Source organism: Homalodisca vitripennis, chromosome 1 (genome assembly GCF_021130785.1).
Source record: "Homalodisca vitripennis isolate AUS2020 chromosome 1, UT_GWSS_2.1, whole genome shotgun sequence".
Lineage (NCBI taxonomy): Eukaryota > Metazoa > Arthropoda > Insecta > Hemiptera > Cicadellidae > Homalodisca > Homalodisca vitripennis.
The window spans coordinates 220,870,528-220,896,368 of NC_060207.1; the positions used below are offsets into that span (position 1 = coordinate 220,870,528).

A 25,841-nucleotide genomic window follows, 5' to 3' on the forward strand; every position below is an offset into this window, starting at 1 on the left:
AACTTTCCACTGTCTTCAGAGTCAACATTCTGGAGTGCGTAATCTATTGCTTTGAATTTCCAAGTGAAATCGACATCCGAGTTCCTACGCACACATACGGTCACACGGGACTCTTTGGGAGCTTACCAATATTATAGTCCACTAGTAATATGACTACGATTCAGGAACGCTATCAGTGAAGAGATAGATAATTTCTTCCATGGCAGTTCACTTGATCTGTCAAGATATCTTGTGATTTATAATTCACTATTTTTTGCATGTTAATGTTATTATCTATTTCACCAATCTCTTATTGTTGTTAGGTCATTATTAGTGTTACAGTGCCCTTGTTGTTATAATTATTAGTACCTATTTATTAGCAAACATTATTTATAGCATTTTTCTTATTCTTATATATTATAAAGTTGCAATCTAGTGTTAAATTGTACTTTTTTCTTCTTATATATTATTTTTGCCAGTAATATACTGTGCATGTTTTTCATAATAATAATTTAATTAACTGTTGTTAAGTTTATAGTTATTATTGTATATCGATACAGTACTATATTCATGGTTTTCTAACAAATGTAAATAGTGATTTTTCCATTGGAAATATAACAGAATAAACCGGTTATCACATTATTACAAGCTAAATATACTGTTGATTGTTTTAGCACGTGAAAATTCCATGCCAGAACTGGAATTCTCTCCGGCTCCCTATGGTGATGATGCTAATCACACATTGACAGCTGGCTATCCACAATCTCGGTATCAAGCAAATAATGTCGTCCAAAGCTTTAAATGACCCTCCCTGTATATCTTGAATCGGAATTGTTTCTATAAGAATTGAGTTTCCTATGAATGATTAACGTACACAATGTAAACATTATATGTGAGTTTTGTTCTTTTACGGACAAGGCAATTCTCATGTAATTTATTGTGTTTACATTTATAGTGAGTTTTAATTGGCAAATTTTAAACAATTGATTGTTAATACTTACATTTGTTCTTTATATCTGAAAATGAGCGTACTGGACCTTTTTTATGAACTCTAATGGGTCCGCTCGTTAAAATATAGCAAACCTAACTTCTCTTTTAATTTTCCGATAGTGTTTTAACTGAATTATGAACTTAACTTGTTTTAACTTACTCATCTATTTGTATATTAAATTGTAACCACTATAAAAATTTACTGCTACTTGTAAGCGTTTCATAATTATTCCATTACTAGGCTAGTAGTGGCTACCTAAAGTGCCATTTTTCTTCCAGTCCGAAACGAAACGAAACAGGAACTTCCACAATGCAATTCAACTAGAATAACATTCCAGCAAAGACGACCAAACAGCCGCCATCTTTGCCTTGTAACGTAAAGCGAAGGTGAAAACAAAACACAGTCAGAGAATGTTGAGTTGTAACGGTCGATGAATTTCAGTTTTAAGTGTCTGTTTCATATTTGGGTTTGTTTGTAAGTATTTAAATATTATAGATTGGTTATGCCTACTAATTCTTAGGACTCGTAGGGTATTATTATAACTAAATCATGTATACATTCTCTTCTTTATACGACTCAACTTTAGTAAAAGTTAGCGTTGTTTAGATTGAAGCTCATTTGAACCCTAATGGTTCACATGAAATAAATCAGTTTAAAATAAATATTAAAAGATAGGCTATGATAATATTAATCATAGTTTTGCAGGAGTATAGCATATTCTATTTTCCTTTTACACAATTCTCCTATATATATAAACTTTCAAAATATTCTAAATGCAACCTAATATGTTTCAATCTTCACAAGTCTTTTTTATTCTAAGTATCAATAGGCCCTACAAAAGGTTTTCCTAATTGGACAAGTTAGTGGCAAGCTGAGAATAAAGCCATTTTAATAGTTAATGTTAATTTTAGTGTTATTTTGCAATATTTGATGTTTTTCCCAAAGGAAAGCTTCGCAATAGTAAAACAGTAACTAAGTTTGATTTTGACTTGTTTGTTACATTTTATAAATACACATAGCGTAGGTAGTTTGTAATTCATAACTGAGTTATATTTGGTTCGAAATTTTGATTTTTTTAGTTTGGATAGGTAAGGGTCCGATAAGCGGACCGACCTGGTTTTTTATATTGAAGAATATAGCATCGATACCTAATATTCGCATCTCAAATCCTAGACTATCAGTCGATGTAAAAGTACCTATAGTCCTCAATAACAATCATATGTTTTAAATTAAAATATGAATTTAATATTTACAGTGATCAAACAAATTAGTATTATAAACAAAATTAGGAAAACTGAAGACGACCATATTTAGGCCTACTCCTCTCACAGTTGCAGTTGTTTCTTTCCCACAAATTTCACATAATGGGTTTTTTCGGTACGAGTCCAACATGTTGAAGCCACGAAAAAGCAACACCGTGTAGTTTTCTAAAATTGACTGCCATTTTTAATAATCGGAATTACTTATGTAAAATTGAAATACTATCCTACGTGTATTATTTTAAAGTGTTTACAGCTGTTGATATAGATTATTTAAGTTAACCCTCGAAGTGATGACTAAACCACTTCAAAGTGCTGGTCCATTTTCGAGTACATGACATGTCCTTTTTTAAAACAATTTTTTATATACAAATATATGTTCAAATTGCATGTATTACATATGGTTTTTTTATCATAAAAAAATCTGGTCCTGTTAACCGGTTGTGTAGTTTTTTATATTTTTATTTTTCAAAATCCTTGATGTATAGTTTTTACAAAATGTAGTAGTTCTAATTCTAAAAAATATGCAAAATGTTCCAAATTGAATGTTGAATAAGAAAAATATCACTTCATAACCTTTTGCACAACATATCACAGTACTAATTGGTAAAAAACAAAACAATGTTTTTTCGCCCAAATTTTACTAAAATGTTTGTAACCACATCAACAAGTATCAGTAAGTAGTTGAATAGTGATTATTGCCTCAAAATAAACACATATTTAGCTACTATATGAGTAAAAGTAAGAAAAATGACAGATAAAGTATGAAAAATACAGAAAAATGGCTTATACACATATTTACATTTGACTAAAAAAATTAGTCTTAGTCACTCTCTGGTAGGGGTGCTGTATTTTGACTTCATCGCTATCATTTTCACTCAAATCGTCATCAAAACAGCGTCTAATGGCACTTGAATTACTAAGTTCACTCATAGCACAAATAATTAAACTCAATAAACAATAATATAAGTCACTTACAAATCAAAAGAACAAAGCAAAACAACAACGTCACGGTCACAGGGCATCGGCCGCAAGACGACCGTAACAGACAAACACGCATCGAAATCAGCCAACTATTCTTCTTACTCTTCCTTGCAACCATCTGAATTAATTACATAGTTCTAATTACGTAACTAGATAGGGAATTTATTCCTACATGTAGCCTTATAAACCACGTCATTATTGAGCGAACCATTCATCTGTGACATGAAAAAAACAAGCATATCGCACAGTGTGATAGTAGCACTTTGAGGGTTAATAGTTGAAAATAATTAATCAGTATCGTGGTTATGATTAAGTAATATCGTTTGCCAATTTCGATATATAAAACCAGGTCCGCTTATCGTACCCTACCCGTTTGGATAATCATGAATATTGATGATTTGATTTTGGTGATGGCCGCTTATTATGATCAACAATGGTTGAGAGCTAAAAATATTACGAACTCTCATAACCCTATTATTTTATGTACAACAAACAAAAGTACACAACAAATTTAAATTTACATTACAAAGTCAAATAAAACATCTTTTCTTGCCATTCCTACTTAGTAATAAGTAGTATACTAAGTGCAATCACTAGCACCAAAATGTAAAATAATGATAATTTTTTTAAATGACTGCTCTAAAATCTAACCAGTTAGAAAAAGCAACATCAAGATTCCCAAAGAAGCAAACAGAACTGAAATGATGAAACATGATGATTAGTATTCACTGACCAAAATGTAAAAACAGAAAAAAATACCAAAGAAATTCAAATATATTTGCTAGATCTACTCTTTTAGCTGAAATTCTTATGTAAATACTGCCAGTGATACTCCTTCCTTAGTTTGTTATTCTCACCCTCTAAGAAACCCTGATTCCTACCAGTCCTGTTAGATTGACGGACTAATAAAGATATAACCTTAGATTCACTCATTATTTTTTGTGCAATATATGGTTTGTGACCCCCTAAAAACTTTTCTAGAAATGAAAGCATAAACTATAAGAAGTAGATAAAAGTGGTTTTAGATTGTTTTAGGTCATGTGGCCAAAGTAAACATTTTAATAATTCATAATAGGCCTATAGGTTTTTATTGGCTTCAGGATTTTAACTGATTTCAGTGAACTAAAACCATTTTTACAATATAACAGTGATGTAAACGTTAATTAGCACTGCAAATTTTAGCATCAAAACTAATTAAAATGCCAATTTGTCATCTAATTATGGGGAGAATAATCATTCAAATACAGGATATGAGTAACCGTCCAAAAACTGTTCAAGAATTACCACGTCAATGTTTTTCTTTAAAATTGCCTAAATCTACAAACTTACTGAGTGGCACAGTGTTTTAGGATATTCATTAGTTTATGTTTCTGTAGCTTATTTTAACTATAACCAATGCTTTAAATGTAACATATTGTACATCACTTTTTAATGTTTAAATAAGTTTAAAAAATAGGTTTTTGTTACTCTCAAATTCCATTTATACCTAACTTGAAGTATAGGTATTAAAAGTTTGTATTTATTGCCATATTTTATTCTGTTTTCAGAAATTGATAATTTATCATACTTAAACATTATATAATATATGTATTTTTGGGAAAATTAATGCTTTGTGAACAAACAGATGTAATACAGTGTGTACTGTACATTAAATTAGAAATTTGTATTTACATAATATACGATTAAGATGTAAAATTAGCAGTTGCATAATATCCTAAAATTTAAAACTTTGATTTTGTAAAATTACATAACTGCATTCTTTGGTAGTTTTGGCGTTCAGTAAAATTACGGGATCCGCACTCAAAGTGTTAAAAACCTGATATTTGAGAATATTGGTTCTTCCTCTTTGCGATTGTACGAGTTTTAGCATGATTGGATAATATTACTACTTCAGATTTACTTTTATATAGATACAGGGTGATTGGAAAGTAAGTTACACCCCCTCTTTACTTTTTGTATTTTTTTAGGTACATAAAATAAAAACTGTTTGCGGCAATCTTACTAGCTACAAAGGGCTACACTAATAATGATATTTTAAAAATTTTAAACCATCAGTGGAAAAGGGGGTGGAGGGTATTTCAAAATGTTCAAATAGCACTTACAGTCTTGTAACATATCATCTTATCATAAAGGTCTTGCTTGCTTGGTTAGTCAATAAAAAATACACTTCAAGAACTGGAAAAATAATTTGCATTAATTGCATATCTTGCTTCAATTTTTCAGAATATGAATTGTAAGGCTACAAGTCAAGAACAGTAATTGTTTAACCACAGAGGAAACCTTCTTCAATCAATTAATTTTGTTATAACTTTTACATAAAAAATGTATTAAAATGAAAATAACATTATTTAAAAGTTAAATTTGTAATAAAATCAGTTATGGGTACTGGATACTGAATAATATTTTAGTAAATATAAATTAATTAAGAGGTGATCACTTCCATAACTCAAATTAAGTAATTAAATTGCTCTCCGTGGACCTCCATGCAGTAATACAGTCTTTGTTCAACATGTTCCTGATATTGAGAAATGTTTCATTTCTAATTCTCCTTCATTCAGTCTCTATTAGCTCTGTTAATTGTTCAATAGATTTAGCTTTGAGCTATACTACTGATTTCAAATGGCTCCACAAAAAAAATCTAGTGGGTCAGGTGATCGGGTTGGCTACTCGATACTTCCTCTCCGGCCAATCCCATTATTACATTAGGGAATTGCTGGTTTAACCAATCCCTTCCAACTCTTGCATAATGGAGAGAGTCTCCATCTTGTTAAAAAAAAACATCATCTCTATTAAAAACATGATTATCATCTGGTGTTATAGTTGTTTTTATTAAGTTGTTGAGAACTGAAATTATCTGTGTATTTAGCTTGTTATAGGTTACGCATTCAAGTTGCCATCAATAACATAATATTAAAACCTATAATAAAATTACCAATCATACCGACCTATATGTTTAAATTATGGGTGTTGGGTATGGCCTTCCTGGTATCAGTGAGGGTTCTCTTGTGCCCAATAACTACAGTTATATCGGTTAACTTGTCCATTAAGTTCAAATGATGCTTTGTCAGTAAAAATAATATCAAAAGTAGATACTGCCCTCGATTAAAGTGTCTGCGTGATGATCTCACAAAATTCTAGCCTTTTATCAAAATCAGTTCTTGTAGAGTAAAATTTTGTTTATGCGCAACATTTCTAGCTGACTATTGTGAGATGGTAAAAAATTCTGATATTAGAACATGGTAGTGATCAGAAGTTTTTAACACTTTGAGAAAATGTTTTCTGTAAGAAATAAAGCATAATTTGAATAAAGGTTTGTTCTTTATTCATCTAGAGTGCCTCCTGATTTTCTATCAGATTTAAATGGAGCTCATTTGTGCCAGTTGGTCTGTAGTACCTAATAGAAACATTTTTTTGTTGTTGCCATAGACCGAGCAGCATATATGTGCCACCATAAAAATGGTCTAAAATTAAAATAATTTACTTGCTTTTGGAATTTATGTAAAATAACTCGGTACTTTGCTATATCCAGCCCTTATTATTGGAACAGTTATCTTACTTGGGACTTAAGAAGTGACTTTATTTGACTTGTAAAAATTACATGTGATTAAGATGATTGGGTCTTGTTTTCTGCCTCAAAAAGTTTTATCGGTAAGGAAGCCACTCTGTCCCTAAAATGTTACAATCTTCACAAGTCTTTTTTTATTCTGAGTATCATTAGGCCCTACGAAAGGTTTTCCTAATTTTATTATGCAAAGTTTAGTGTCGAGCTCCTAATAAAGCTATTTTAATAGTTATCACTCAAACATTACAGTATATGTAATCCAGAAGTACAGGATGGATATGATCGGAAAAATTGGATGATCTAAGGTTGGGAAAGTACCAATCGGAAATGCCCCTGGCCATTAGTACAGCCTTTGGTGACTTTGCACTTCTGGCAAAAGAAGGAAAACATCCCTCGAGGTAATACCCAAATTCAAGTTCAGATCACGTGAATACTCATAAAAATTATCTTTAACTTTAATACTACTAGTATCATATATATGATAACCTAATCTAATGTACTTATATTGTGTAATAACAAGCAGTAGATTGAGACAGAGTTGCCTCCTTCTCGCCGACATTGCTTCCTTTTGGGAGGCAGAAAGCAAGAACCAATAGTCAGTCATAATGGCTTGTAAATTTCGATTTGTCAAATATCTTATAGTATTTTTAGGTCCCCTGTAAGTAAATCTATTCCAAAAGTGGTCTCTGGATAAATGCGAAGTACCAATCACTTTTGTGAAAATTTAAAGATTTTCCATAAAACTTACATACAACTGGAATTTAAGATGTATTGGGAAGTTAATGTATAGCAACAGTGATAATTATCTGTTGTATGTAATTGTTTGGAAATTTCACTTAGGTTTATAAAAAAATTAGCCTAACCTATGTTCAAATACATCGAACCATACTACATTTTAAAATAATATGTGATAATGTGCATCAGTTATAAATTACTTTAAGTGAAGTCACTGCGTTAAGTAGTTTGCATGCTGTGAAGATAGTAAAGTATTGACTTGTCCCATCATAAGGCAGGTTCTAACTTGGATAACATCATTTTATTTTCGTCCACGATCAGTCGACAAGGGATTGTTTGTTTCAGATCTTGATGAGTTTGGCTCTAATTTCTCAGCTGCTTAGAATTTTTTGTTTTCAAGCAGCAAATTTTGCTAGCTCCAACAGGTGATTTTGACCAATTGTATTGAAATTTCACAGGTTGAAATATCTTAATGCAATGATTTGTGAACAATTGTTTGATCGTTTGCCACCTTAGACAACTTTAAAAAAATGTTATCACACTTTTCTCATATGTTTTATCAGTAAATAGCCTACTGAAAACAATATGATTGTGTCCAGATGAAAATGGAGACGATGATGGAAGAAGGAGAGGAGGATTTTGTGAATCAAGAGGAGACCGATTGGAACTATGAACTCGATATTACTCAACTGTGCCGTATCTGTGCTAATCCCAATGAGTATTTGATCCCAATCTTTCATGGCGAAGGTCTGGAGCATGAATTAAAGAGCAAGATCAGCAGGCACCTCCCTATTAAGGTACAGTATACTAAATAGTAATTCTACCCTTGAAGTTATAGTCTATGTTATAACCAAACTCTAAAGCTGTAAAAGAGCTATTTTTTAAAAATGTCATTGTTTACTTTTATTTTGGGATCTCAAGGTAAATTACTACTAGAAAAAAGGTAAAATCATATTTTTATTCCAATGGTAAACAACCTGACAGGTATGTTGGCAGTGTTGGCAATCTACAAGACCCATAAAGATAATTAGTACTATCTTGTTTAATTACAAAAATTGTGTTATTATATTCATTTACCATCAAAATATTATATATGGGAAACCACTGAACATTTTACACTAAAAATTTACTTTGGTATGACAAACCTCACAATATTCAACTGGTTTTTATATTTTTTTGGTTTGATAAAATTTTCCGTTATTTATAACACATAATAAAACGCTATTCTAAACATTATTAATCATAAACTGTAGACTAAAACTTGGATATTAAACACAGAAAGTAAACACTCAATAAGCAACCATACTGATGTTTATAGCCGAAATCCACATCAGGGTATAATCGAAAATGAACAGCTTTTGCTATGTATCTTTCTATAGATTGAAGATTCAAGATTTTATTCATCATTAATCATACAGTGATGCAATAGATTTCGTCAATATCAATACAACATAATTTTACTTTTTTATTGCTTGTTGAGTTGTTGGTAACTACTATATTTAAATGAAAGTTTAAATAAATATAGAAAAATAAATGTAGAATAACATAATAAATAGCCACAACACTATATACAGTACACTGTAATAGTTTTAACATCAAAAACACAGATTATCAATAGATTAAAAGACATACTATATAACCACTATATTTAAGTGAAAACTAAAACAAATATAAAACATTATAAATAGTTATAACACTATATAAACTACACTGTAATAGCTTCAACAATAAAAACGTAAATTATTAACAGACTAAAAGACATACATTTATGAATAAATAATTAGACAACAGTTAAAAACACAAAAAACATAAACTAATAAAATTTAAAACAATGAACAGTGAATAGCCTATATACATTACATCAAAATTCATTAAAATACATACATTTAACTATCTAATCTGAATTTAGCTTTGATTAAAAATTAGTAAAAGATGTCCTTAAATTTACCATAATCAGTAGCTAGATAGTCATCAACCTTGTAGAAAACTTGTTCCTTTAACCACTTTTTCAAGCAATATTTGAATTTATTAACAGAGACAGTGTGAGCGGATTGAGGCAATTTGTTAAATAATCGATTTTTCATGCAAAATATGCTGTTATTTGTTTTTGTAAGTCTAGCAGGTAGTAAATCTAGGGCATAGTTATTTCTTGTGTTATAGTTATGTATATCAGATCTAATTTTATATTTATGCAAATTTTCTTTTACGTTTATTAGACAGAAATATATATATATATATATATATATATATATATATATATATATATAAACATGGGAGTGTCATTATTTTTAATTCTTTGAAAATGGGGGAAAACAAGATTCACGATTGTTCAGTCCTTTTATGGTCCGTAAAGCATATTTTTGCCATCTAAAAACTTGTTCCATATAAGTACTATTTCCCCATAAAGTAATACCATATACAATCTATGGATTGGTAATTGCCATAAACAGCATTGAAAACACCCTTTGTTTAGGCCAAACTGTAGAAATGAACAGCTAATACTTCATTTACCTCCAGAGAGTGCTCTGTGTCTGTAACCGCTATATCGTTTTAGAGATCGAATTGACCGAGTGTATTGGCGTTAGCCGTGCTTGAAGAGTTAACGCTATCCTATACGAATGGTGGCAGGCTGTTTTCTTTGGTGCAGGTTGTGTCCATATTGTGGGGTCTTAATTTTTTACGTGTTTTATAAATATACATATAAAGTACTTTATTGTGATGATATAATTGGAAATTCATTATAAAATTGTTCAATAAATATTAATTTTGTATTGTTTATTGGAATTATAAATCATTTAAAAACATCATTTATGTATTTAAAACACTGCAATAAAATCTTATTTATTCGGATTAATTAAAAAGAAAGTGATTTAAATGAACAAAAGTCTAGAAAAACCCGGAATGCAATAAAAACTAAATAAATTACATATAACAAGGAATTTACTTGTTAGAAACACAACAGTGCTAATTTATTATTCTGTTTTACTGTAAATATTAATTGTATTTTGTATTTTTGTAAAATTGTTGTTTTTTATTTTGTGAAAAGACTTAGTTGGTTCCTTTTGTTTAACATTGTTATACTGGTTCCAAGAAGTACGATAATCTAAACATTTCTAGGCCATCATTACTGCTCATGAACTGTTTAACTTTCACTCAAAATAGACCATCAGCCGGTTTAGCTTCATTGAGTCTTAATGGTTTCTGGTTCTAATTGTCAGAACGTTTGCACTGTTCTGTTAAAGAAAAACCTGGTGATACAGTTTTGATGTATGGTACCTTACCAATGCTATTGTCAGCCCGAAACTAATAATTTACGTCTTCAAAATTTACTATTAAATATCAACCTCTCAATGCTTACCATGGAAAAACAAATTACACTGAAAATTCAACAACAGTTGTTATTCTATAAAACAAATCCGGATAAATTCAGAAATTTGGATAAATGAGGCTTGATTAACCAAGGTTACACTGTACATAAATGGTTAAGTGAGAAAGAACGTATGCCATTTTTTTTAAATGCATTTCAAATGCCTAATGTAAGAATAATAGCATGGAACGGAGAGAAGATCCAACCCTTTTGATTTGAGAAGATTGATTAAGAATTGGGAAAGAGAGTTGTGACCTCATTAAAGTACTTAAAACCTCCATGCCAGAGGTGGAATATAATACATCAATATTTTTCAAGTAAAAACGGTTTGCAGAAATAATTAAAAAAATCTTGCTGTGTCTGAGAGGAGTGTGAAAATCATAACAAGGAAATCCACTAAATTAAAAAGTTTTTAGGTGTGTACATTGATTGTAAGCGGTCATGGGCAAAACACATTGAACAAATATCAACTAGGCTATCTCGTGTGATTTATCTATTAAGACGTCTTGTGAGTTGTGTTCCTAAACATTATATTGTTACTGTTTACTATGGTCTATTCAGTCAATAATTAGCTGTGGTTTGATTTTCTGGGGCAATTCCAGCAACCTTAAAGATATCCTTTTGATACAGAAGAAGGCTGTTCAAATAATTACCAAGTCTCACTACCTGGCTAATTGTAAACCACTTTTTATTAATTTAGGTATTTTAACTGTTTTTAATCTCTATATATTTTATTTATTGTTATATATTCATACAGATATTTTATCATATAATGTAAGGAATGAAATCCATGAAAAATCTACAAGGCATAGTAATCGTCTTGATGTACCCTTCACAAGATTGGAAAAAATTAGATCTAGCCATACTATAATGTGTATTAGATTATATAATAGGTTACCACTCTCAACCAAAGATTTATCTTTTAGTCTCTTTAAATGTAAGTTACATAGATGGCTGGCTGCTCATCCATTCTATAGTATCGATGAATTTTTAAAACATGCCAAATTCAGAAATTAATGTTTTGTAAGTTTTTTTACATATGTAAGATTTATTTATTTTATTTATTGACTATTTATTTTAGTTTATTTATTTAGTTTAAGATTTTATTTTATATTTATCAATGTTATTTTAATTCAAGAATTAGGTATAGCAAAACAGATTTTATATTATCTATTTACACTAGTTAGTCCTACCTAAGTAGTATAAACATTAACTATGACAAGTTATGATTTGTAACATAAAATGATCACCATGTTGATTGCTATATGCCTAAAGACAATAAAGATTTTGATTTTGATTTGAAGTATATTGCAATGTAATGATAAATTATTGAAACGTAATATTTATTAATGATTTTTAGGTTGCTGAGAGTGATAACCTTCCCACGAACTTGTGTTACCAGTGTGCTTCTACACTGATCGCATGGCATGACATGGTGGTTGGGTGTCTCGAAGCCGATGAGAAACTCAGAGCCCTCCTTCCGGACAATGGGAAAGAAGCAGAGGTGCGTAAAAGTTTATGACGTATTATTAATTACTTAACAGAAGACTGGGTTTTACAAATGTGAACAAATCCTTGTAAATAGAATATCCGGTACTTTGGAATTATCCGGAGGTCACTCTGTCCCTATCTATTACTTGTTGTTGCGCGATATACATAGGTTTAGGTTAGGTTATCATAAATATGTTACTAGTAGTACCAAAGTTAAAGTTCTTTTTGAATCTGAGCTTGAATTTAGGTACTGTCTCAAGGGGGTGTGCTTCAGTGGCGCCACCTTGCACATCTGACGTAAAAAGAAAAACATCCCTCAAGATAGTAGGTACCTAAACTCAAGCTCAGATCATGTGAGTGATAGTAAATGTTAACTTTAACTTTTTTTGTTTATAATATTTCCCTATTTTATGTCCTAATAACAATCAGTGTAAATAAAATTTTATATTAATTAGATAAATATGTTTTCCATGTATACAAACAAAAATAATTTTTCTCTACGATTTGTTTTTAATGTTTGCTAAGACATCAAGTGTTAGGGGCGCATCTATGACGCCAACTCATGGGTGAGTTTATTATAATTTATTTATAGAATGAATGTAAATACTCTTCTTGAGCAGTACAAACAACGATGAGCTGTACTAAAACAGTTATGTTTTATAAAATGCTTAGGTTAGAAGTTTTTGTATTTGTTGTCTGCTAATTGCATATCGGTTTTAAAATTTTTGTTTTCAACACTTAAATCTGATATAAGCCTCGCTTGACCACATGAGTGTGTGTCAGTGCTGTATCTAGGACAAGGAAGGTCACACTTGAATTGTGTAAATTGCTCTTAATCCACTTCTAAGAACATAAATTGTAATGTTTATAGTATTTATTATGAAAAGCAGAGAATACATTATCAGTACATTTGTGAAAAGTGGATTAAGACTCTAAAAAGCGTTATTGCTAGGGATTGTTTGAGAAGTGTTCAAATAACCCATGTTTAACACTGGAATGTAATTAACAAATAGGTGAGTCCCAGCCATGCAATCTGGCAACAGAACAATAACACCAGAGATTTAACAAGCAATTAGCAACTAATTGTGGATGAATTAAACAAGTTTTATATTAGTGGTCCTACTAGTCTGGCTGCCCCGCTTTAGCAACCTAATGAACACCAAAGACTTGATCATGAGATGTTGTTCAGGACTTGGTCGCCTCCTCGTTCCATTTTTTTGTTTCATAGCAGATAAAGAACCAGTCAAATTAATTAACTTGTCTGGAACTAAGGCATATGGGGCTAATTCTGTCTCAGTTTTGTAGTAAAAAATATCTCACCACAGATAGTACCAGTTCTTTATCTAGATTAAAGTTCTAGCACATATTTTGATAACAGTTTAAGTGAGGGAGTTTCCTAAAAAATTAAAAACTTCTTAACTAATGCCTGAATTTCCCACCCCCCCCCCCCCCCACCCCCCCCCCCCCCCACCCCCCCCCCCCCCCACCCCCCCCCCCCCCCACCCCCCCCCCCCCCCACCCCCCCCCCCCCCCAACTTGGTGGCCCACAGTTCCCAAGACGAAATAAGGAAAGTGCCACAAGAAGAAATCTTGGAGTGGATACACATTGATTGCGACGAGCCAGTTGAAGAAGAAATTACGGATGAACTGCTCATCAAAAGTGTACTTGGACCTCAGTCAGAGCCTCATCCTGTGGAGTCCGAATCAGATGGTGAAGAGGGAGCAGATGATGATCCAACACCCGTGTCTACGTGGAGTGAAGCAAGTGCCACTATCGACACGTTTATACGATTTGCTGAACGCAGCAGCTCCTACAATGCTTCAGAGCTTGTAAATTTATGTGTTCTGAGAAATTACTTTTTAAAAAAGAAACATGATACAAAAAAACAAACAGACATTAGGTCTTTTTTCAAATAAAATACTGTACACAAAAATTGTGTTTACCATAATATTTATTACATAATGTACTCACTAGTTAGCCTACATCTAGGTTAACCTAAGTTTAGAAATGTTTTTCTAGGCATTAAATGTTCATTTTGTGTTCAAACTAATGTTTGCTTAATTTTATTTATCTCCTTAGTAATTCTTTAATTGTTTACACGTAAAGAGTGATTTTTAAAGCCACCCTCTGAAACTTAGACGACGATTTTTAGCCCGCTATCATTGCTAAAGTAGAAAAAGTAAAATCAAGCTACTGTACCTGTACATTATCTCTTTGGGACTGAAAACCCAGCCACTATTTTTAAAGAGTGATTGTATTTTGGCTGGGTTTTCAGCTTTTCTGAGTTAATATCACTTGATTTCACTCCTTTTACTTTAGTGTGATACGATTTTCGCGGCTAAAAAACCGAATTTTCCGGCATTTTCATATGACGCTCGGTAATCCGGAATTTTCAATAATCCGGAACACTTCGATCCCCGAAAGTGCCGAATTAGCGGGCTTTTACTGTACATTTTTGTAATGTTTCTTAGCCTATGAAAATGTCATGTCCAAGGCAATTAGGCTAGACGTAATTCATCTCGAATAAAAATAATCGCTATTATTCTAATAATTCACTTCTTAATCACATTAAAAAACAATTGAGTTAAAACCACCTACTTGTAAGTAAACATGCAATCGTCTTGACAATAACTCGGGCAGTGCGTGAACAGGTTGTTTAAGGAAAATTGAGTTTTTAGTGACGATTGAAAAGTTTTATTAAGGTAATAAATAAATGCAATAGTAAATAAAACAATATTAATGAGATATATTTTCACTAATGGCAACAAATCTGCTGTTAGTTCAATTGTTAAATGCAACAACTGCCTTAAAAATAATAAAGAATTGTAATCAGTATATGATAGTTATATCCTGTATTTTAGCATTTTTGAAGCACGTTGAAAAGATGAACTGTTAAATCTAAATGTAGATATTGTAAGACACCGGTAGTTTCCTCAAAGTTTACAATCACTGACGAAGAATGCTCATTTAAACTTGCAATATCATTAAAAAATCATCTTTTTGGGGTTCCAGCATGTTTTGTAATAAATTATGTAATATTAATAATCATAGTACTTATTTTATGATGTAGTATTGTGTAAAATGGTGTTCAACATCCAATTTCCAGTGTTTAACTGACTCGTACTTTAAACACGATTCGAACAAGGAAACCCTATTTTTTCCAATAGTTGTGAATTATACTTTTAAATTCATCGGATGTGTACAAATTTGATTCTAATTTATTATTTAAACTACGTAAAACATGTGCTCTGTCCAAATAATTTAGTACTTTGTTGACTTCTATTTTTGATTACCAGTAAGGAAGATTCTTATTATGCATTCAACTGGGTTTTTATCAAAACCAATTCTAAAAAATGTAATATAGTTTAATAAAAATATATTTAACACACAACATACCTGCTTTAAGGTATTTCATAAAACAATATAAATAACCAATATTAATTTTTTTTGGTAGTTTTATTTATCTTTGAAGGCCTGAAGTGTAACTGTCTGTGTTTCCTCATGTCCCCGGCCTGAGCAAAACCTCTGCCACATATATCGCAAATGTAAGGTTTCTCTCCGGTGTGTGTTCTGATGTGATTGGTCAATTCCGTATTCTTCCTGCATGTCTTGGGGCAGTAAGGACAATGGTACGGGCCGCACATCCTTATGGATCTTCATGTGAGCATTGAGTTCTTGTTTTATCTTGAAATTTCTGTCACATAGAGTACACGCAAAAGGTCTTTCATTGGTGTGTCTACGAATGTGACATAGCATTAGACTTCTACTTGCGTACAACTTTCCGCAATGCGGACATGGATACGGGTCTCCGTGTTTATCTTTATGATGGTAGTACCCTCCGTCCGAGAACAATTCTAAACCACAAACTTCACAAACATGGTATCCATCAGTATTGCCGTTTTCTTTTATTAGTATATTGTGAACCTTGACTTCATGTTTTCTTCGAGCCCCTCGATTAGGAAAAGTTTCCGGGCAGAGATCACAAGAATATGGACACTTACTTTGATGTTTTAACATGTGGTTTTCATAAGTGATGCTACTTTTTAAGATTTTACCACACATGTTACAAAGAAAGGTTTTGACATAAGCGTTTACTTTTCTTTCCTTTGGTTCAAATGTATTAGATTTGCGATGTATTTGTTCTATATGTTTCTGCAAATGATCAATCCGTTTATAATGGAGATTGCAGTAATTACAAAACAGATCTTTATTCTGATGTGTACTTAAATGACTCTTAAACGAACCATTGTTTGAGAAATGTTGTCCACACTCTGTACACATATACGGTTTAGAACCAACAATATCATCAGCAGCTTCTTCCGTTTCATGATAATCAACTTCAACTGATGATCCAACATATTCGTCATAATCCATATAAGTGATATATTGCCCTTCTTCCAAACTTTTAAGGAAACTTTGTAAAACATCGGAAGTCTCAACATCTTCGTACATTTGAACAGCTGTTAATAAGTCTTCATTCTGTAGAACTGAGATAATTTGTGAAAGTTCTCCTTCTTTCGCAATATCCAATCTGCAACAAATTAAGCAAATACAATAAAATTGCATTTTTGTTATAATTTTATTAGCTTTTGATTATCTATGTGCCTAATAAAAGAGTGCTACTAATATTATAGTGTATTATACACTTCTAAGTTGTGAGATCTGTTTCTAACTAATTAAAAATATATTTTTACAATATAATAAGCAAGAAAATATAATTTTACTTGAATAATAAACATTCTAAATAAGTATTGTTTCAGTGGTGGCTAAGTTATCAATTTCTTGTGCCTTCACGTTATTCCCAAGATATCTTTAATCCAAAAACTGTGTTGTAAGATAGGTCACTGAAATTTGTGATCAACACCTACCTGAAGAGATGCAAAGTGTTCTCCACTTGGAATGGAAAAAAAAATGTATAGAGACAAGACTGCTCTATCACTTGTACTCCATGTTTCGATCTTATCCGCAACACGTACAATTAAAAAATTATTTTAAGGAGTATAGAAACAAGCTTACAACTGAAATAAGGAAACAGAAAGAATCTTATCACATGCAATGTTTCGAAAAATGTAGAAGCAATTCCAAAACCACGTGGTATGTTTTAAATGACACAACCAGTTAAAAGTAGAGAAATAATAAATTTAAACATCAGTGGACATTTAATTAATGATCTTACGACTTGTGCTAATGAATTATTTTTTCTGTTGTAGACAGACTAAACAAAAAAAAAAAACACAATGCAGTCCGCAGAATTTTATACTCTAGAATAAAAAATAAAAAAACAGTTCAATGTTCTTTTATACAGTACTGTCTGACTTAATTCCATAAATTAAGTTGTAAAAAACAGCATTCACCGGGTATCAATGGTATTAACTCTGTACTGATTAAATCTGTGAGTACTAATATCCTGGATGTATTATTATTGTATGTAATCCAACAACCAACATTTTTTATTGCCATCAAATAAAGATCATTGACAAAGTCTCATTACAGCTTTCATTATGAATATAGCCAAGTCAGTTATAAAACTTAGATTAATTATATCTTAAGTTACGTAAACACAAACCACAATACTCAAATACAGCCAGTGGCATTGGGGAATTTAAAATAAAATGTTTTTTAATTGGAAGAACTCGTCCAGTGCATAAAATGGGTTATCTAACAGCCATAAGTAATATTTATTCAAAAATATGTTTTTATTGTACTTTTGGACTAAGGGTAACAAATGGTTGTACACCCTCAGTGCAATAACAGAATGGCTTTCACGAGTTTTGCTCAATCTATTAAAATTAATAGATGCAGCATTTTTATTCCTGGTATTGTGGGAGTGTTTTATACTGTTAGGCTTTACTAATTGAGGATTGTGAAAGATATATTTCATAAGATCAAAAAGATACAGGTTTATTATGGTCTGAATTTTACAAATAGTGAAAAGATGTCTACAATGTTCAAGTGGCTGTGAGTTAGTAATAATTCTTATAGATTTTTTTTGAAGGATAAGAATGTTATTAATTTTACTTGCATTGCCCCACACTACTAGTCCATACCTTATAATGGATTGAAAAAAGGCAAAATAAGCCGTTCTCACATAATTTGTATTAACATAGAGTGTAAGCCGTCTGAGAAGATAAATCACTCTAGATAACTTTAGTTGAAAGATAATTAATATGGGCATCCCAATTTAAATTTCTGTCAATAATGATTCCTAAGAATTTAGCATGATTCGATAGATTGCTTTGAGAGTTTACAGATTTTCTTAAACTGAACAGGATATTTTGGGTTTTAGATACATTTAGATGGAAACCATTGTTTTTAAACCAGCTTGAAGCTTCCAATAGAGTATTTTGTGTTAGAGTGTTTAGTTCCTCAATGCTATTGCCTGTATTTAAAAATGTTGAGTCATCTACATACAAGATTGTTGTGGCAGAGACTGACAACGGCAAGTCATTAATACAGACCAAGAATAACAAAGGACTTAGTATGGATCCCTGGAGGACGCCATATGTGACATTTACTTCCTGAGACCAGTTACCATTGTTATAAACCTTTTACTTTCTATTGCTTAAATAAGATTTTAGAAATGAGAGCGGTACACTGCCCAACCCATAGTTTGATAATTTCATGGTAAGATCATTGATATCAACACAATCAAAAGCCCTGCTCAGGTCACATAAAGTGGCCTGAGCAATTGCCTTTTCCTCAAAGGCTTGCGAGACATCTCTAACTAATTTGTCTAGGGCTTGAAAGGTAGATTTATTTTTCCTAAAACCGAATTGCATAGAATTTAGAAGATTATTTGTTTCAAAATAATTAGAAATTTGCTTATAAACCAGGATTTCAAGTAGTTTACCAATAACCGGAACAATAGAAATGGGGCGGTAACTTTCAGGTTTATTTTTTGAACCCATCTTAAACACTAGACAAACTCTTGAAATTTTAAGTTATTCAGGAAAATAGCTCTCATTTAAACAGAGATTAAAACATATTGTAAGAGGGACAACAATACCTGGAATAACTTTCTTTAAGACATTATTGGACATGTTGTACAGTGGAGTCCCGCTAATCCGAACACGTGTAATCCGAACGTCGGTTAATCCGAACATCGGTTAATCCGAACGTCGAACGTCGGTTAATCCGAACAGGTCCAGGAGAAATTATTTATAAAAATAAATAATGAACAGTTATAGGAACTAATTACATAAAAAATGAAAATGGGTGCATCATTTCGTACATAAACAAAGAAAACTTTAATTAAATAGACATACAGTATTTTATTAAGACAAATTGTGTACGGTACAGTACATAAATAATGAAGTTAAATACAGTACCAAATTGAAACTTATAGGTTAAGTATGAGTTAAATTACTGTATTAAGAAGTGAAATCAAACAAAAATTGGACGTACAGTACTCCAACATTGCTTAACAATAGAACTTCCACACTAAATACGGTAAATGTGCTTAGTATTCGCAAACACGTTTATTTGTCAAGAAATACAATGCAACAGTCAGAAAACATGTTTTAATAAACAATGTTGATAATTCTATAACAAAATAGACCCATTCTCAAGTTTAAAACTGTATTTTTCTGTAATTCTGGCTAATCCGAACAATCACATAATCCGAATAGGGCTCGGTCCCAATTAGGTCGGATTAACGGGACTCTACTGTATATGTCAATACTGTCAGAGTTGCTTAGGTTTTTAACAGATTCGATTTTATCCTCGGGTGAATTGTATCCTCGGGAGAATTCCTTGTAGATAAATTCTAGTTTTAAAAATAAAATTTTTCTGACTAGCTTATGTTGGCTCTGATGATTCCATTGCTTAAAAGTGGATCTAAAACCAATACAAATAACTCAGACCCATCTCATTATTTATAACCTTTGTTAACATCTTTAAGAAAATAATGAAAAGTAACATAATTAAATCACATATCTTTTTGAACAATTATCAATTAGGTTTTAGAGAAGGATTTAATACAGATTATAATTAATTTCTAAAACAGTATAAATAAAAAACAGTCAGTAGCTTTTTATATATAACAAAATCGTTTGATATGGTAAATCATAGCACACTTTAAAAAACCACAATTGAACTATAGAGGAGAATCATAAACAGGAAACAATGTGTACAAATAAATTCAGTTTACAATGAAATTGTAATAATTACGCAGTGTACCCCAAGGATCAGTACTGTTCCATTTTGTTTTTAATATACATAAAAGATCTTTGTAATAGTAATTTGACTTCATTTGCAGATGACACAGCATTGATAATTAAAAATCTTAAAGCACTTCAATGGTGGTTTACAAATAACCATTTGGTACTATGCCCAGAAAAAACTAAATATATAAATTTAAGTTTGAGAAGAAGCACTGCTATTGTAAGGAACTTAATGTATCATTGTGCTGACTGTTTGTGTCATAATTTATTTAACTGCAGCATTGAGTGTGTTATTGTTAAACAAATAGAAAATATTAAGTATTTAGGAGTGATTTTAGACCAGATTTAAATTGAAAAATGTACATTTGAAATCTAAATTAAGGAATGTATTACAGTATTTTTTATTTTCTAAGATCACGTCTTAATAAAAGTATTCTTAAAATACTTTATTTTTCATTAGTTCACAGTAGAATATTCAATTATGGGCTTTATTGTCGGGGCTGAATTTTTTATTCCAATATAAAACCAATAATTATTTTAGCAACAAAAATTGTTTTAAGACAATTATTTCCAAAACAGGAAGAAAGTAAGTGTCATATCCACTCTCTTTGTTGAACATAGAATTCTCCCACTGAAGCATTTGTATATTTTTAAAGTATTAAAAAGATTTTATATTATAAGTGGTAATTTACCTGAAAACAATAATCCATACCAAAACATTTTAAGAATTCCACGGTTATTCTTAGACTTAATTTTACTAATTTTGAAAAATGTTCAGAGCCAAGAATTGTTATTACTTTACCAGTAGAAACAAGGCTATGCTAAAATATACGAGGTGTGTTCAAAAAGTATTGTAAATTTTGAATTTTCACAGGTTACGTATATTCAAATTTTTATTTTTTTGTGGCGTTATGTTGGTACATATGTCTCTCACTTATGTTGACAATTTCGGCCATTTTGAATGTTCAGTTAATTGTTGACAGCTGCTTTGTTTGCATGTGTTTTGGTTCGTCTTCAATTTTTACCTATTCAAAAAAATGAAACAAAGAACCTGTATCAAATTTTGTGTGAAAAACTAAATTAAGTGCGCGGATGCATTCCGAATGTTGACTGTGGCACACGGAGAAGCTACTTTGGACAAAAGCAACGTTTATCGGTGGTATAAAATGTTTTCAGAAGGCAGAGAAGATGCGAACGACGAAGAGCGTGCCGGACGGCCGAGCACTTCAACAACAGACGAAAAAATTGATGAAGTGAAGAAAATGGTATTGGCCAATCATCGAATCACTGTTAGAGAAATTGCCGAGGACCTAGGCATATCGATTGGCTCGTGCCATTCGATTTTAATCGATAATTTGGGCATGAGATGGGTCGCTGCAAAATTTGTACCAAAATTGCTCAATTTCGATCAAAAACAGCATCGCATGAACATTGCTAATGAGATGTTGGAATCTGTCCGCGATGATCCGAATTTGCTCCAGAGGGTCATAACTGGTGATGAATCGTGGGTTTATGATTATACTAGAGAGAAAGAATTTTTAAGTTACGGTTTAAAGTTACACTACGTAATGTGTAATATCAAATTTTGTTGAAAAATTCTTTGGTTTTCATGCCTTACTGATCAGGAATAAAAAGTGCATATTAAATATACTAGAGAATGTGACTTTGACTTTGGTTATGACGTGGAAACCAAAGCTCAATCATCTCAAAGGAAGCTGCCGCACGAACCAAGACCGAAAAAAAGCACGCCAAGTTCGGTCGAATGTGAAAGTTTTGCTTACAGTTTTCTTCGATTGCAGGGGCATGGTGCATCATGAGTTCTTGCCACAAGGTAGAACGGCGAATAAGGAATATTACCTGCAAGTTATGCGCAATTTGCGCGAAGCAATCCGCCAGAAACACCCGAATTTGTGGAAAAACAAAAATTGGCTTTTGCACCACGATATCGCCCCTGCTCACACATTGCTGCTTGTACTCAACTTCTTGACCAAAAACAACACACTAATGATACTGCAGCCCCGTATTTTCCAGATCTGGCCCTCTGTGACTTTTTCATGTTCCCGAAACTGAAGAGGCCCATGAAAGGACGACGCTACGCCACGATTGACGAGATAGACACAGCATCGAAGGAGGAGCTGAACAAGATACAAAAAAAATGATTTTTTGAATTGCTTCGAAGATTGGAAAAAACGTTAGCACAAATGTATAATATCCCAGGGGGATTACTTTGAAGGGGACAAAATAGATATTCACGAATAAATAAATCATTTTTGAAAATACACAAAATTCGCGATACTTTTTGAACACACCTCGTAAACATGATTAAATGTTGGCTCAGAAAACCATTGAATTTTCAACTGTTGTTCAGAAGTAATAATAATATTGATTAAATTAGTAATAAAATATCATACTAAATTTATGGAGAAAAATATTTTTCCTCTATTAATTAATAATAATACCATTATTAATAAATAAAAGATAATAATTGGTGATTTATTTTATTTGTCCTGAATATATCCACTGTCTTTGTCGATAGAAAAACCATAAGTGGACTTTGTACTCTTCAGGATAAACAAAAAAGATATAAATGAGACAGTTAGTTTATTATCTTAGGGGATATCTTTTTTTTTAATTAAAAAAAATTTATAGGAAATCCACAACAGGACAGCCTTGGGGGCCCTAATGTTTTCTTGAATAATGTTTGCTTTTTTTTAGTCCTTTCGTTAATTATGCTGTATATAATTTTAAGTATTAGTTTGTAATAACCTATATAAGTTGGATAGGATGTTTTATGGACGATAATGTTGTTGGAAAGAATAAGTTTATTAATTTAGTAAAGTAATGTGTCCATTTTATATTGTTTCTCTGAATTTCCAAGAAAATAAACAATTCTTTATTCTGTTCTGCATGCATTTTAAAATAAAACAGGTGTACTCTCAGAATCAATTGTTCTACTTTATCATCTGTGCCAAATGGCATAGACAGTATATTAAAAAGCCCTCTATAAGGGCTAGGAAAAACAAGAAAAAGTTTCCTTCATTGGATTATTAATGGTAGATGTTGTGTTAAGCATTCAAATCTTGATCAAAATTGTAGTTTAAATTTGCATAATATTATGTGATAAATAAAATTAAAGGATTTAAAATATTTTATTTCCCCTTTCTATGACTATGCATTACTTTAAAGAAGACTTATAATCCATCCAAGGATCTGGCGACTGGAGTAATTTTCTAAAATAGGAAAGGATTTCAGACATTTACCATTGTTATGTAACAAAAATAGAACATAAAAAACTCATTAACTTACACACACCAAAAATATGTTACAGAAAAGTAGAAAAATAGAGCACAAAAAATCTAGGAGATTATAAAAACACTGTTTGAAAAATGGTGGTTTACAGTGTGACTTAAACCATACACTTTTCAGCATTCTCACACTGGAAAATTTATGACTACATCATTGAACACAATACAGGTCACTCACTACACGCAATATGCCGTACACATCATCGGTATGGTTTATAGCTTGTTTTAGGTTCTCATATCAATAATGACCCGTAGTTTTGCTGATAGGTCGTTGCTGAACCATCAGACTCAGACAAACAGATATTGACAGTGACACATATGTTTTTTTTTATGCTTTCTGAAATCCCAAACTAAGCCAATACTTCAGTAAAAGTTTAAAATTAGTATTTATTTATTGTAAAATTAATATAATCAGCGAAATATTCAGTTATCAAAATTTACATAAGAAACCAATTTATCAAAATCTGTGTTCTTAATAGCAGTTTCAAAAATAAAGTTGGTTATTTATTTACTATTATGTAGTGCATATAATTCTATACATTTTGGAAACATTTAGTGTAAGAATTATATATTTTGTAAATAATGGTACCTATAATAACAAATTTTGCCTTTCTTGCATCTTTCTTGCCTTAGGGGTTTTGACAATATATTTAGTTTTTCTTCAAGAGAACATAGATACTATAATATATTTTCTGAAACTAGATAAAACAAAGAATAAGTTGCCTATCTTTTTCACAATCTCTATCATACTTTACAAGGTGCAACTTTTCCAAAATCATAAAGTTGAAATAGTTAGAAATTTTTGTTTATTTATGTATACTGTTATTATTTCTACATTATCCTGAAAAATAATGTATTACACATATAAAGTTATAATATAGATTAATTTTTTACAAATTTTTAAAATAAGGGTGCAAAACAATAAAAAATTGTCCTGCTCATCACGGAGAAAAATGGCCACCTTTTCTTGGGTCTTCTTTTTCAATTTGTAGCCAACATGGCTACACTTCAACAAAAAGTTGACTTAGTGGTTGATCTGTTAGTTTCTTGAATGAAGAAGAAGCCTCAATAAGTTTGTTTGAAAACATTTTCTTCATACAATATTATATTGGCCTCATTCCACTTCATGTGATGGTTTCCAGACCAGAAATGTTTTACTATTTTAGACTTTTTCACTAGCCCTTTTCTCAAAAACTCTCCAAAAATAAATGGTGATAGAGGAAAAATAAAATAAGAACAAATATAAGGAACAGACTTTAAAACAATTTTCTGCATAGGTTACTCTAAAACAACTAGATCTTGGACGAATACGACTAGTATCATGGATTAAGAAATAAATGTTTAAAAGTAGACAGCTTTCAGCACAAGATTCTGCAAATCTGATCGTGTGAATGGATGTCATAAGACTGTTGTACATCGTGATCAAAGGTGCTAGCTTCCATACGGTGAAGGAAACAGGATTTTTCCGGACATTTGCTGGTGGCAGTTGTAGGTGGTTGGTCGGCGAATGCGGACCTATTGTGACCTGTATTCTGTAGTTCAGTTTTAATAATTAGTGTTGTGTTTAGTTTTTTATAAAGTGCATCATGTTTTAGAGTTAGTGAAGTTGACAAAACATGGTGGTTGTGATTCCTGACTTAGGCGTGCCACAACGCTTTGGTATGATTTGTTTATTTTAACCTAGTTTGTAATTATGTGTTAGGTTAGTTATTTACCTGAAGAGATCAGATTGCAGATCTCAAAACATAGTGTAACTGGTTTTTGTATCACTGAACGATGGCAAATGTCCGGAAAAATCCTTCTTTTGTCAAAAACAAATTTCCGTATGGTCTTTTGAATTACTCCACAGACGACTTACGAAGTGGAGTTTAGTATTACAAGATAATTGATGAAGAAACTGAACACAATAAAATTTACATTAAGTTTTTAAAGATGAGGATAAATTTAGGATTCAGGACGAGTGTTGAAAATCATCTCTTGATTTAAAATAAGAAAAGGAAAGGAG

The 25,841-nt window shown here is 31.4% G+C and overlaps 1 protein-coding gene and 1 pseudogene across 1 annotated transcript; one reads left to right on the forward strand and one right to left on the reverse strand.

Moving 5' to 3' along the window:
- The first annotated feature begins 1,475 nt into the window (after nucleotides 1–1,475).
- On the forward strand, nucleotides 1,476–12,408 carry LOC124353063. The gene is made up of 3 exons (XM_046802876.1): nucleotides 1,476–1,500; nucleotides 8,110–8,307; nucleotides 12,238–12,408. Exons 2-3 carry the CDS (start codon nucleotides 8,110–8,112, stop codon nucleotides 12,397–12,399), a joined length of 360 nt encoding a protein of 119 aa, XP_046658832.1. The 5' UTR covers nucleotides 1,476–1,500; the 3' UTR covers nucleotides 12,400–12,408.
- A 2,360-nt stretch (nucleotides 12,409–14,768) lies between these two features.
- Nucleotides 14,769–19,362, reverse strand: LOC124353064 (annotated as a pseudogene).
- Nucleotides 19,363–25,841: the final 6,479 nt, after the last annotated feature.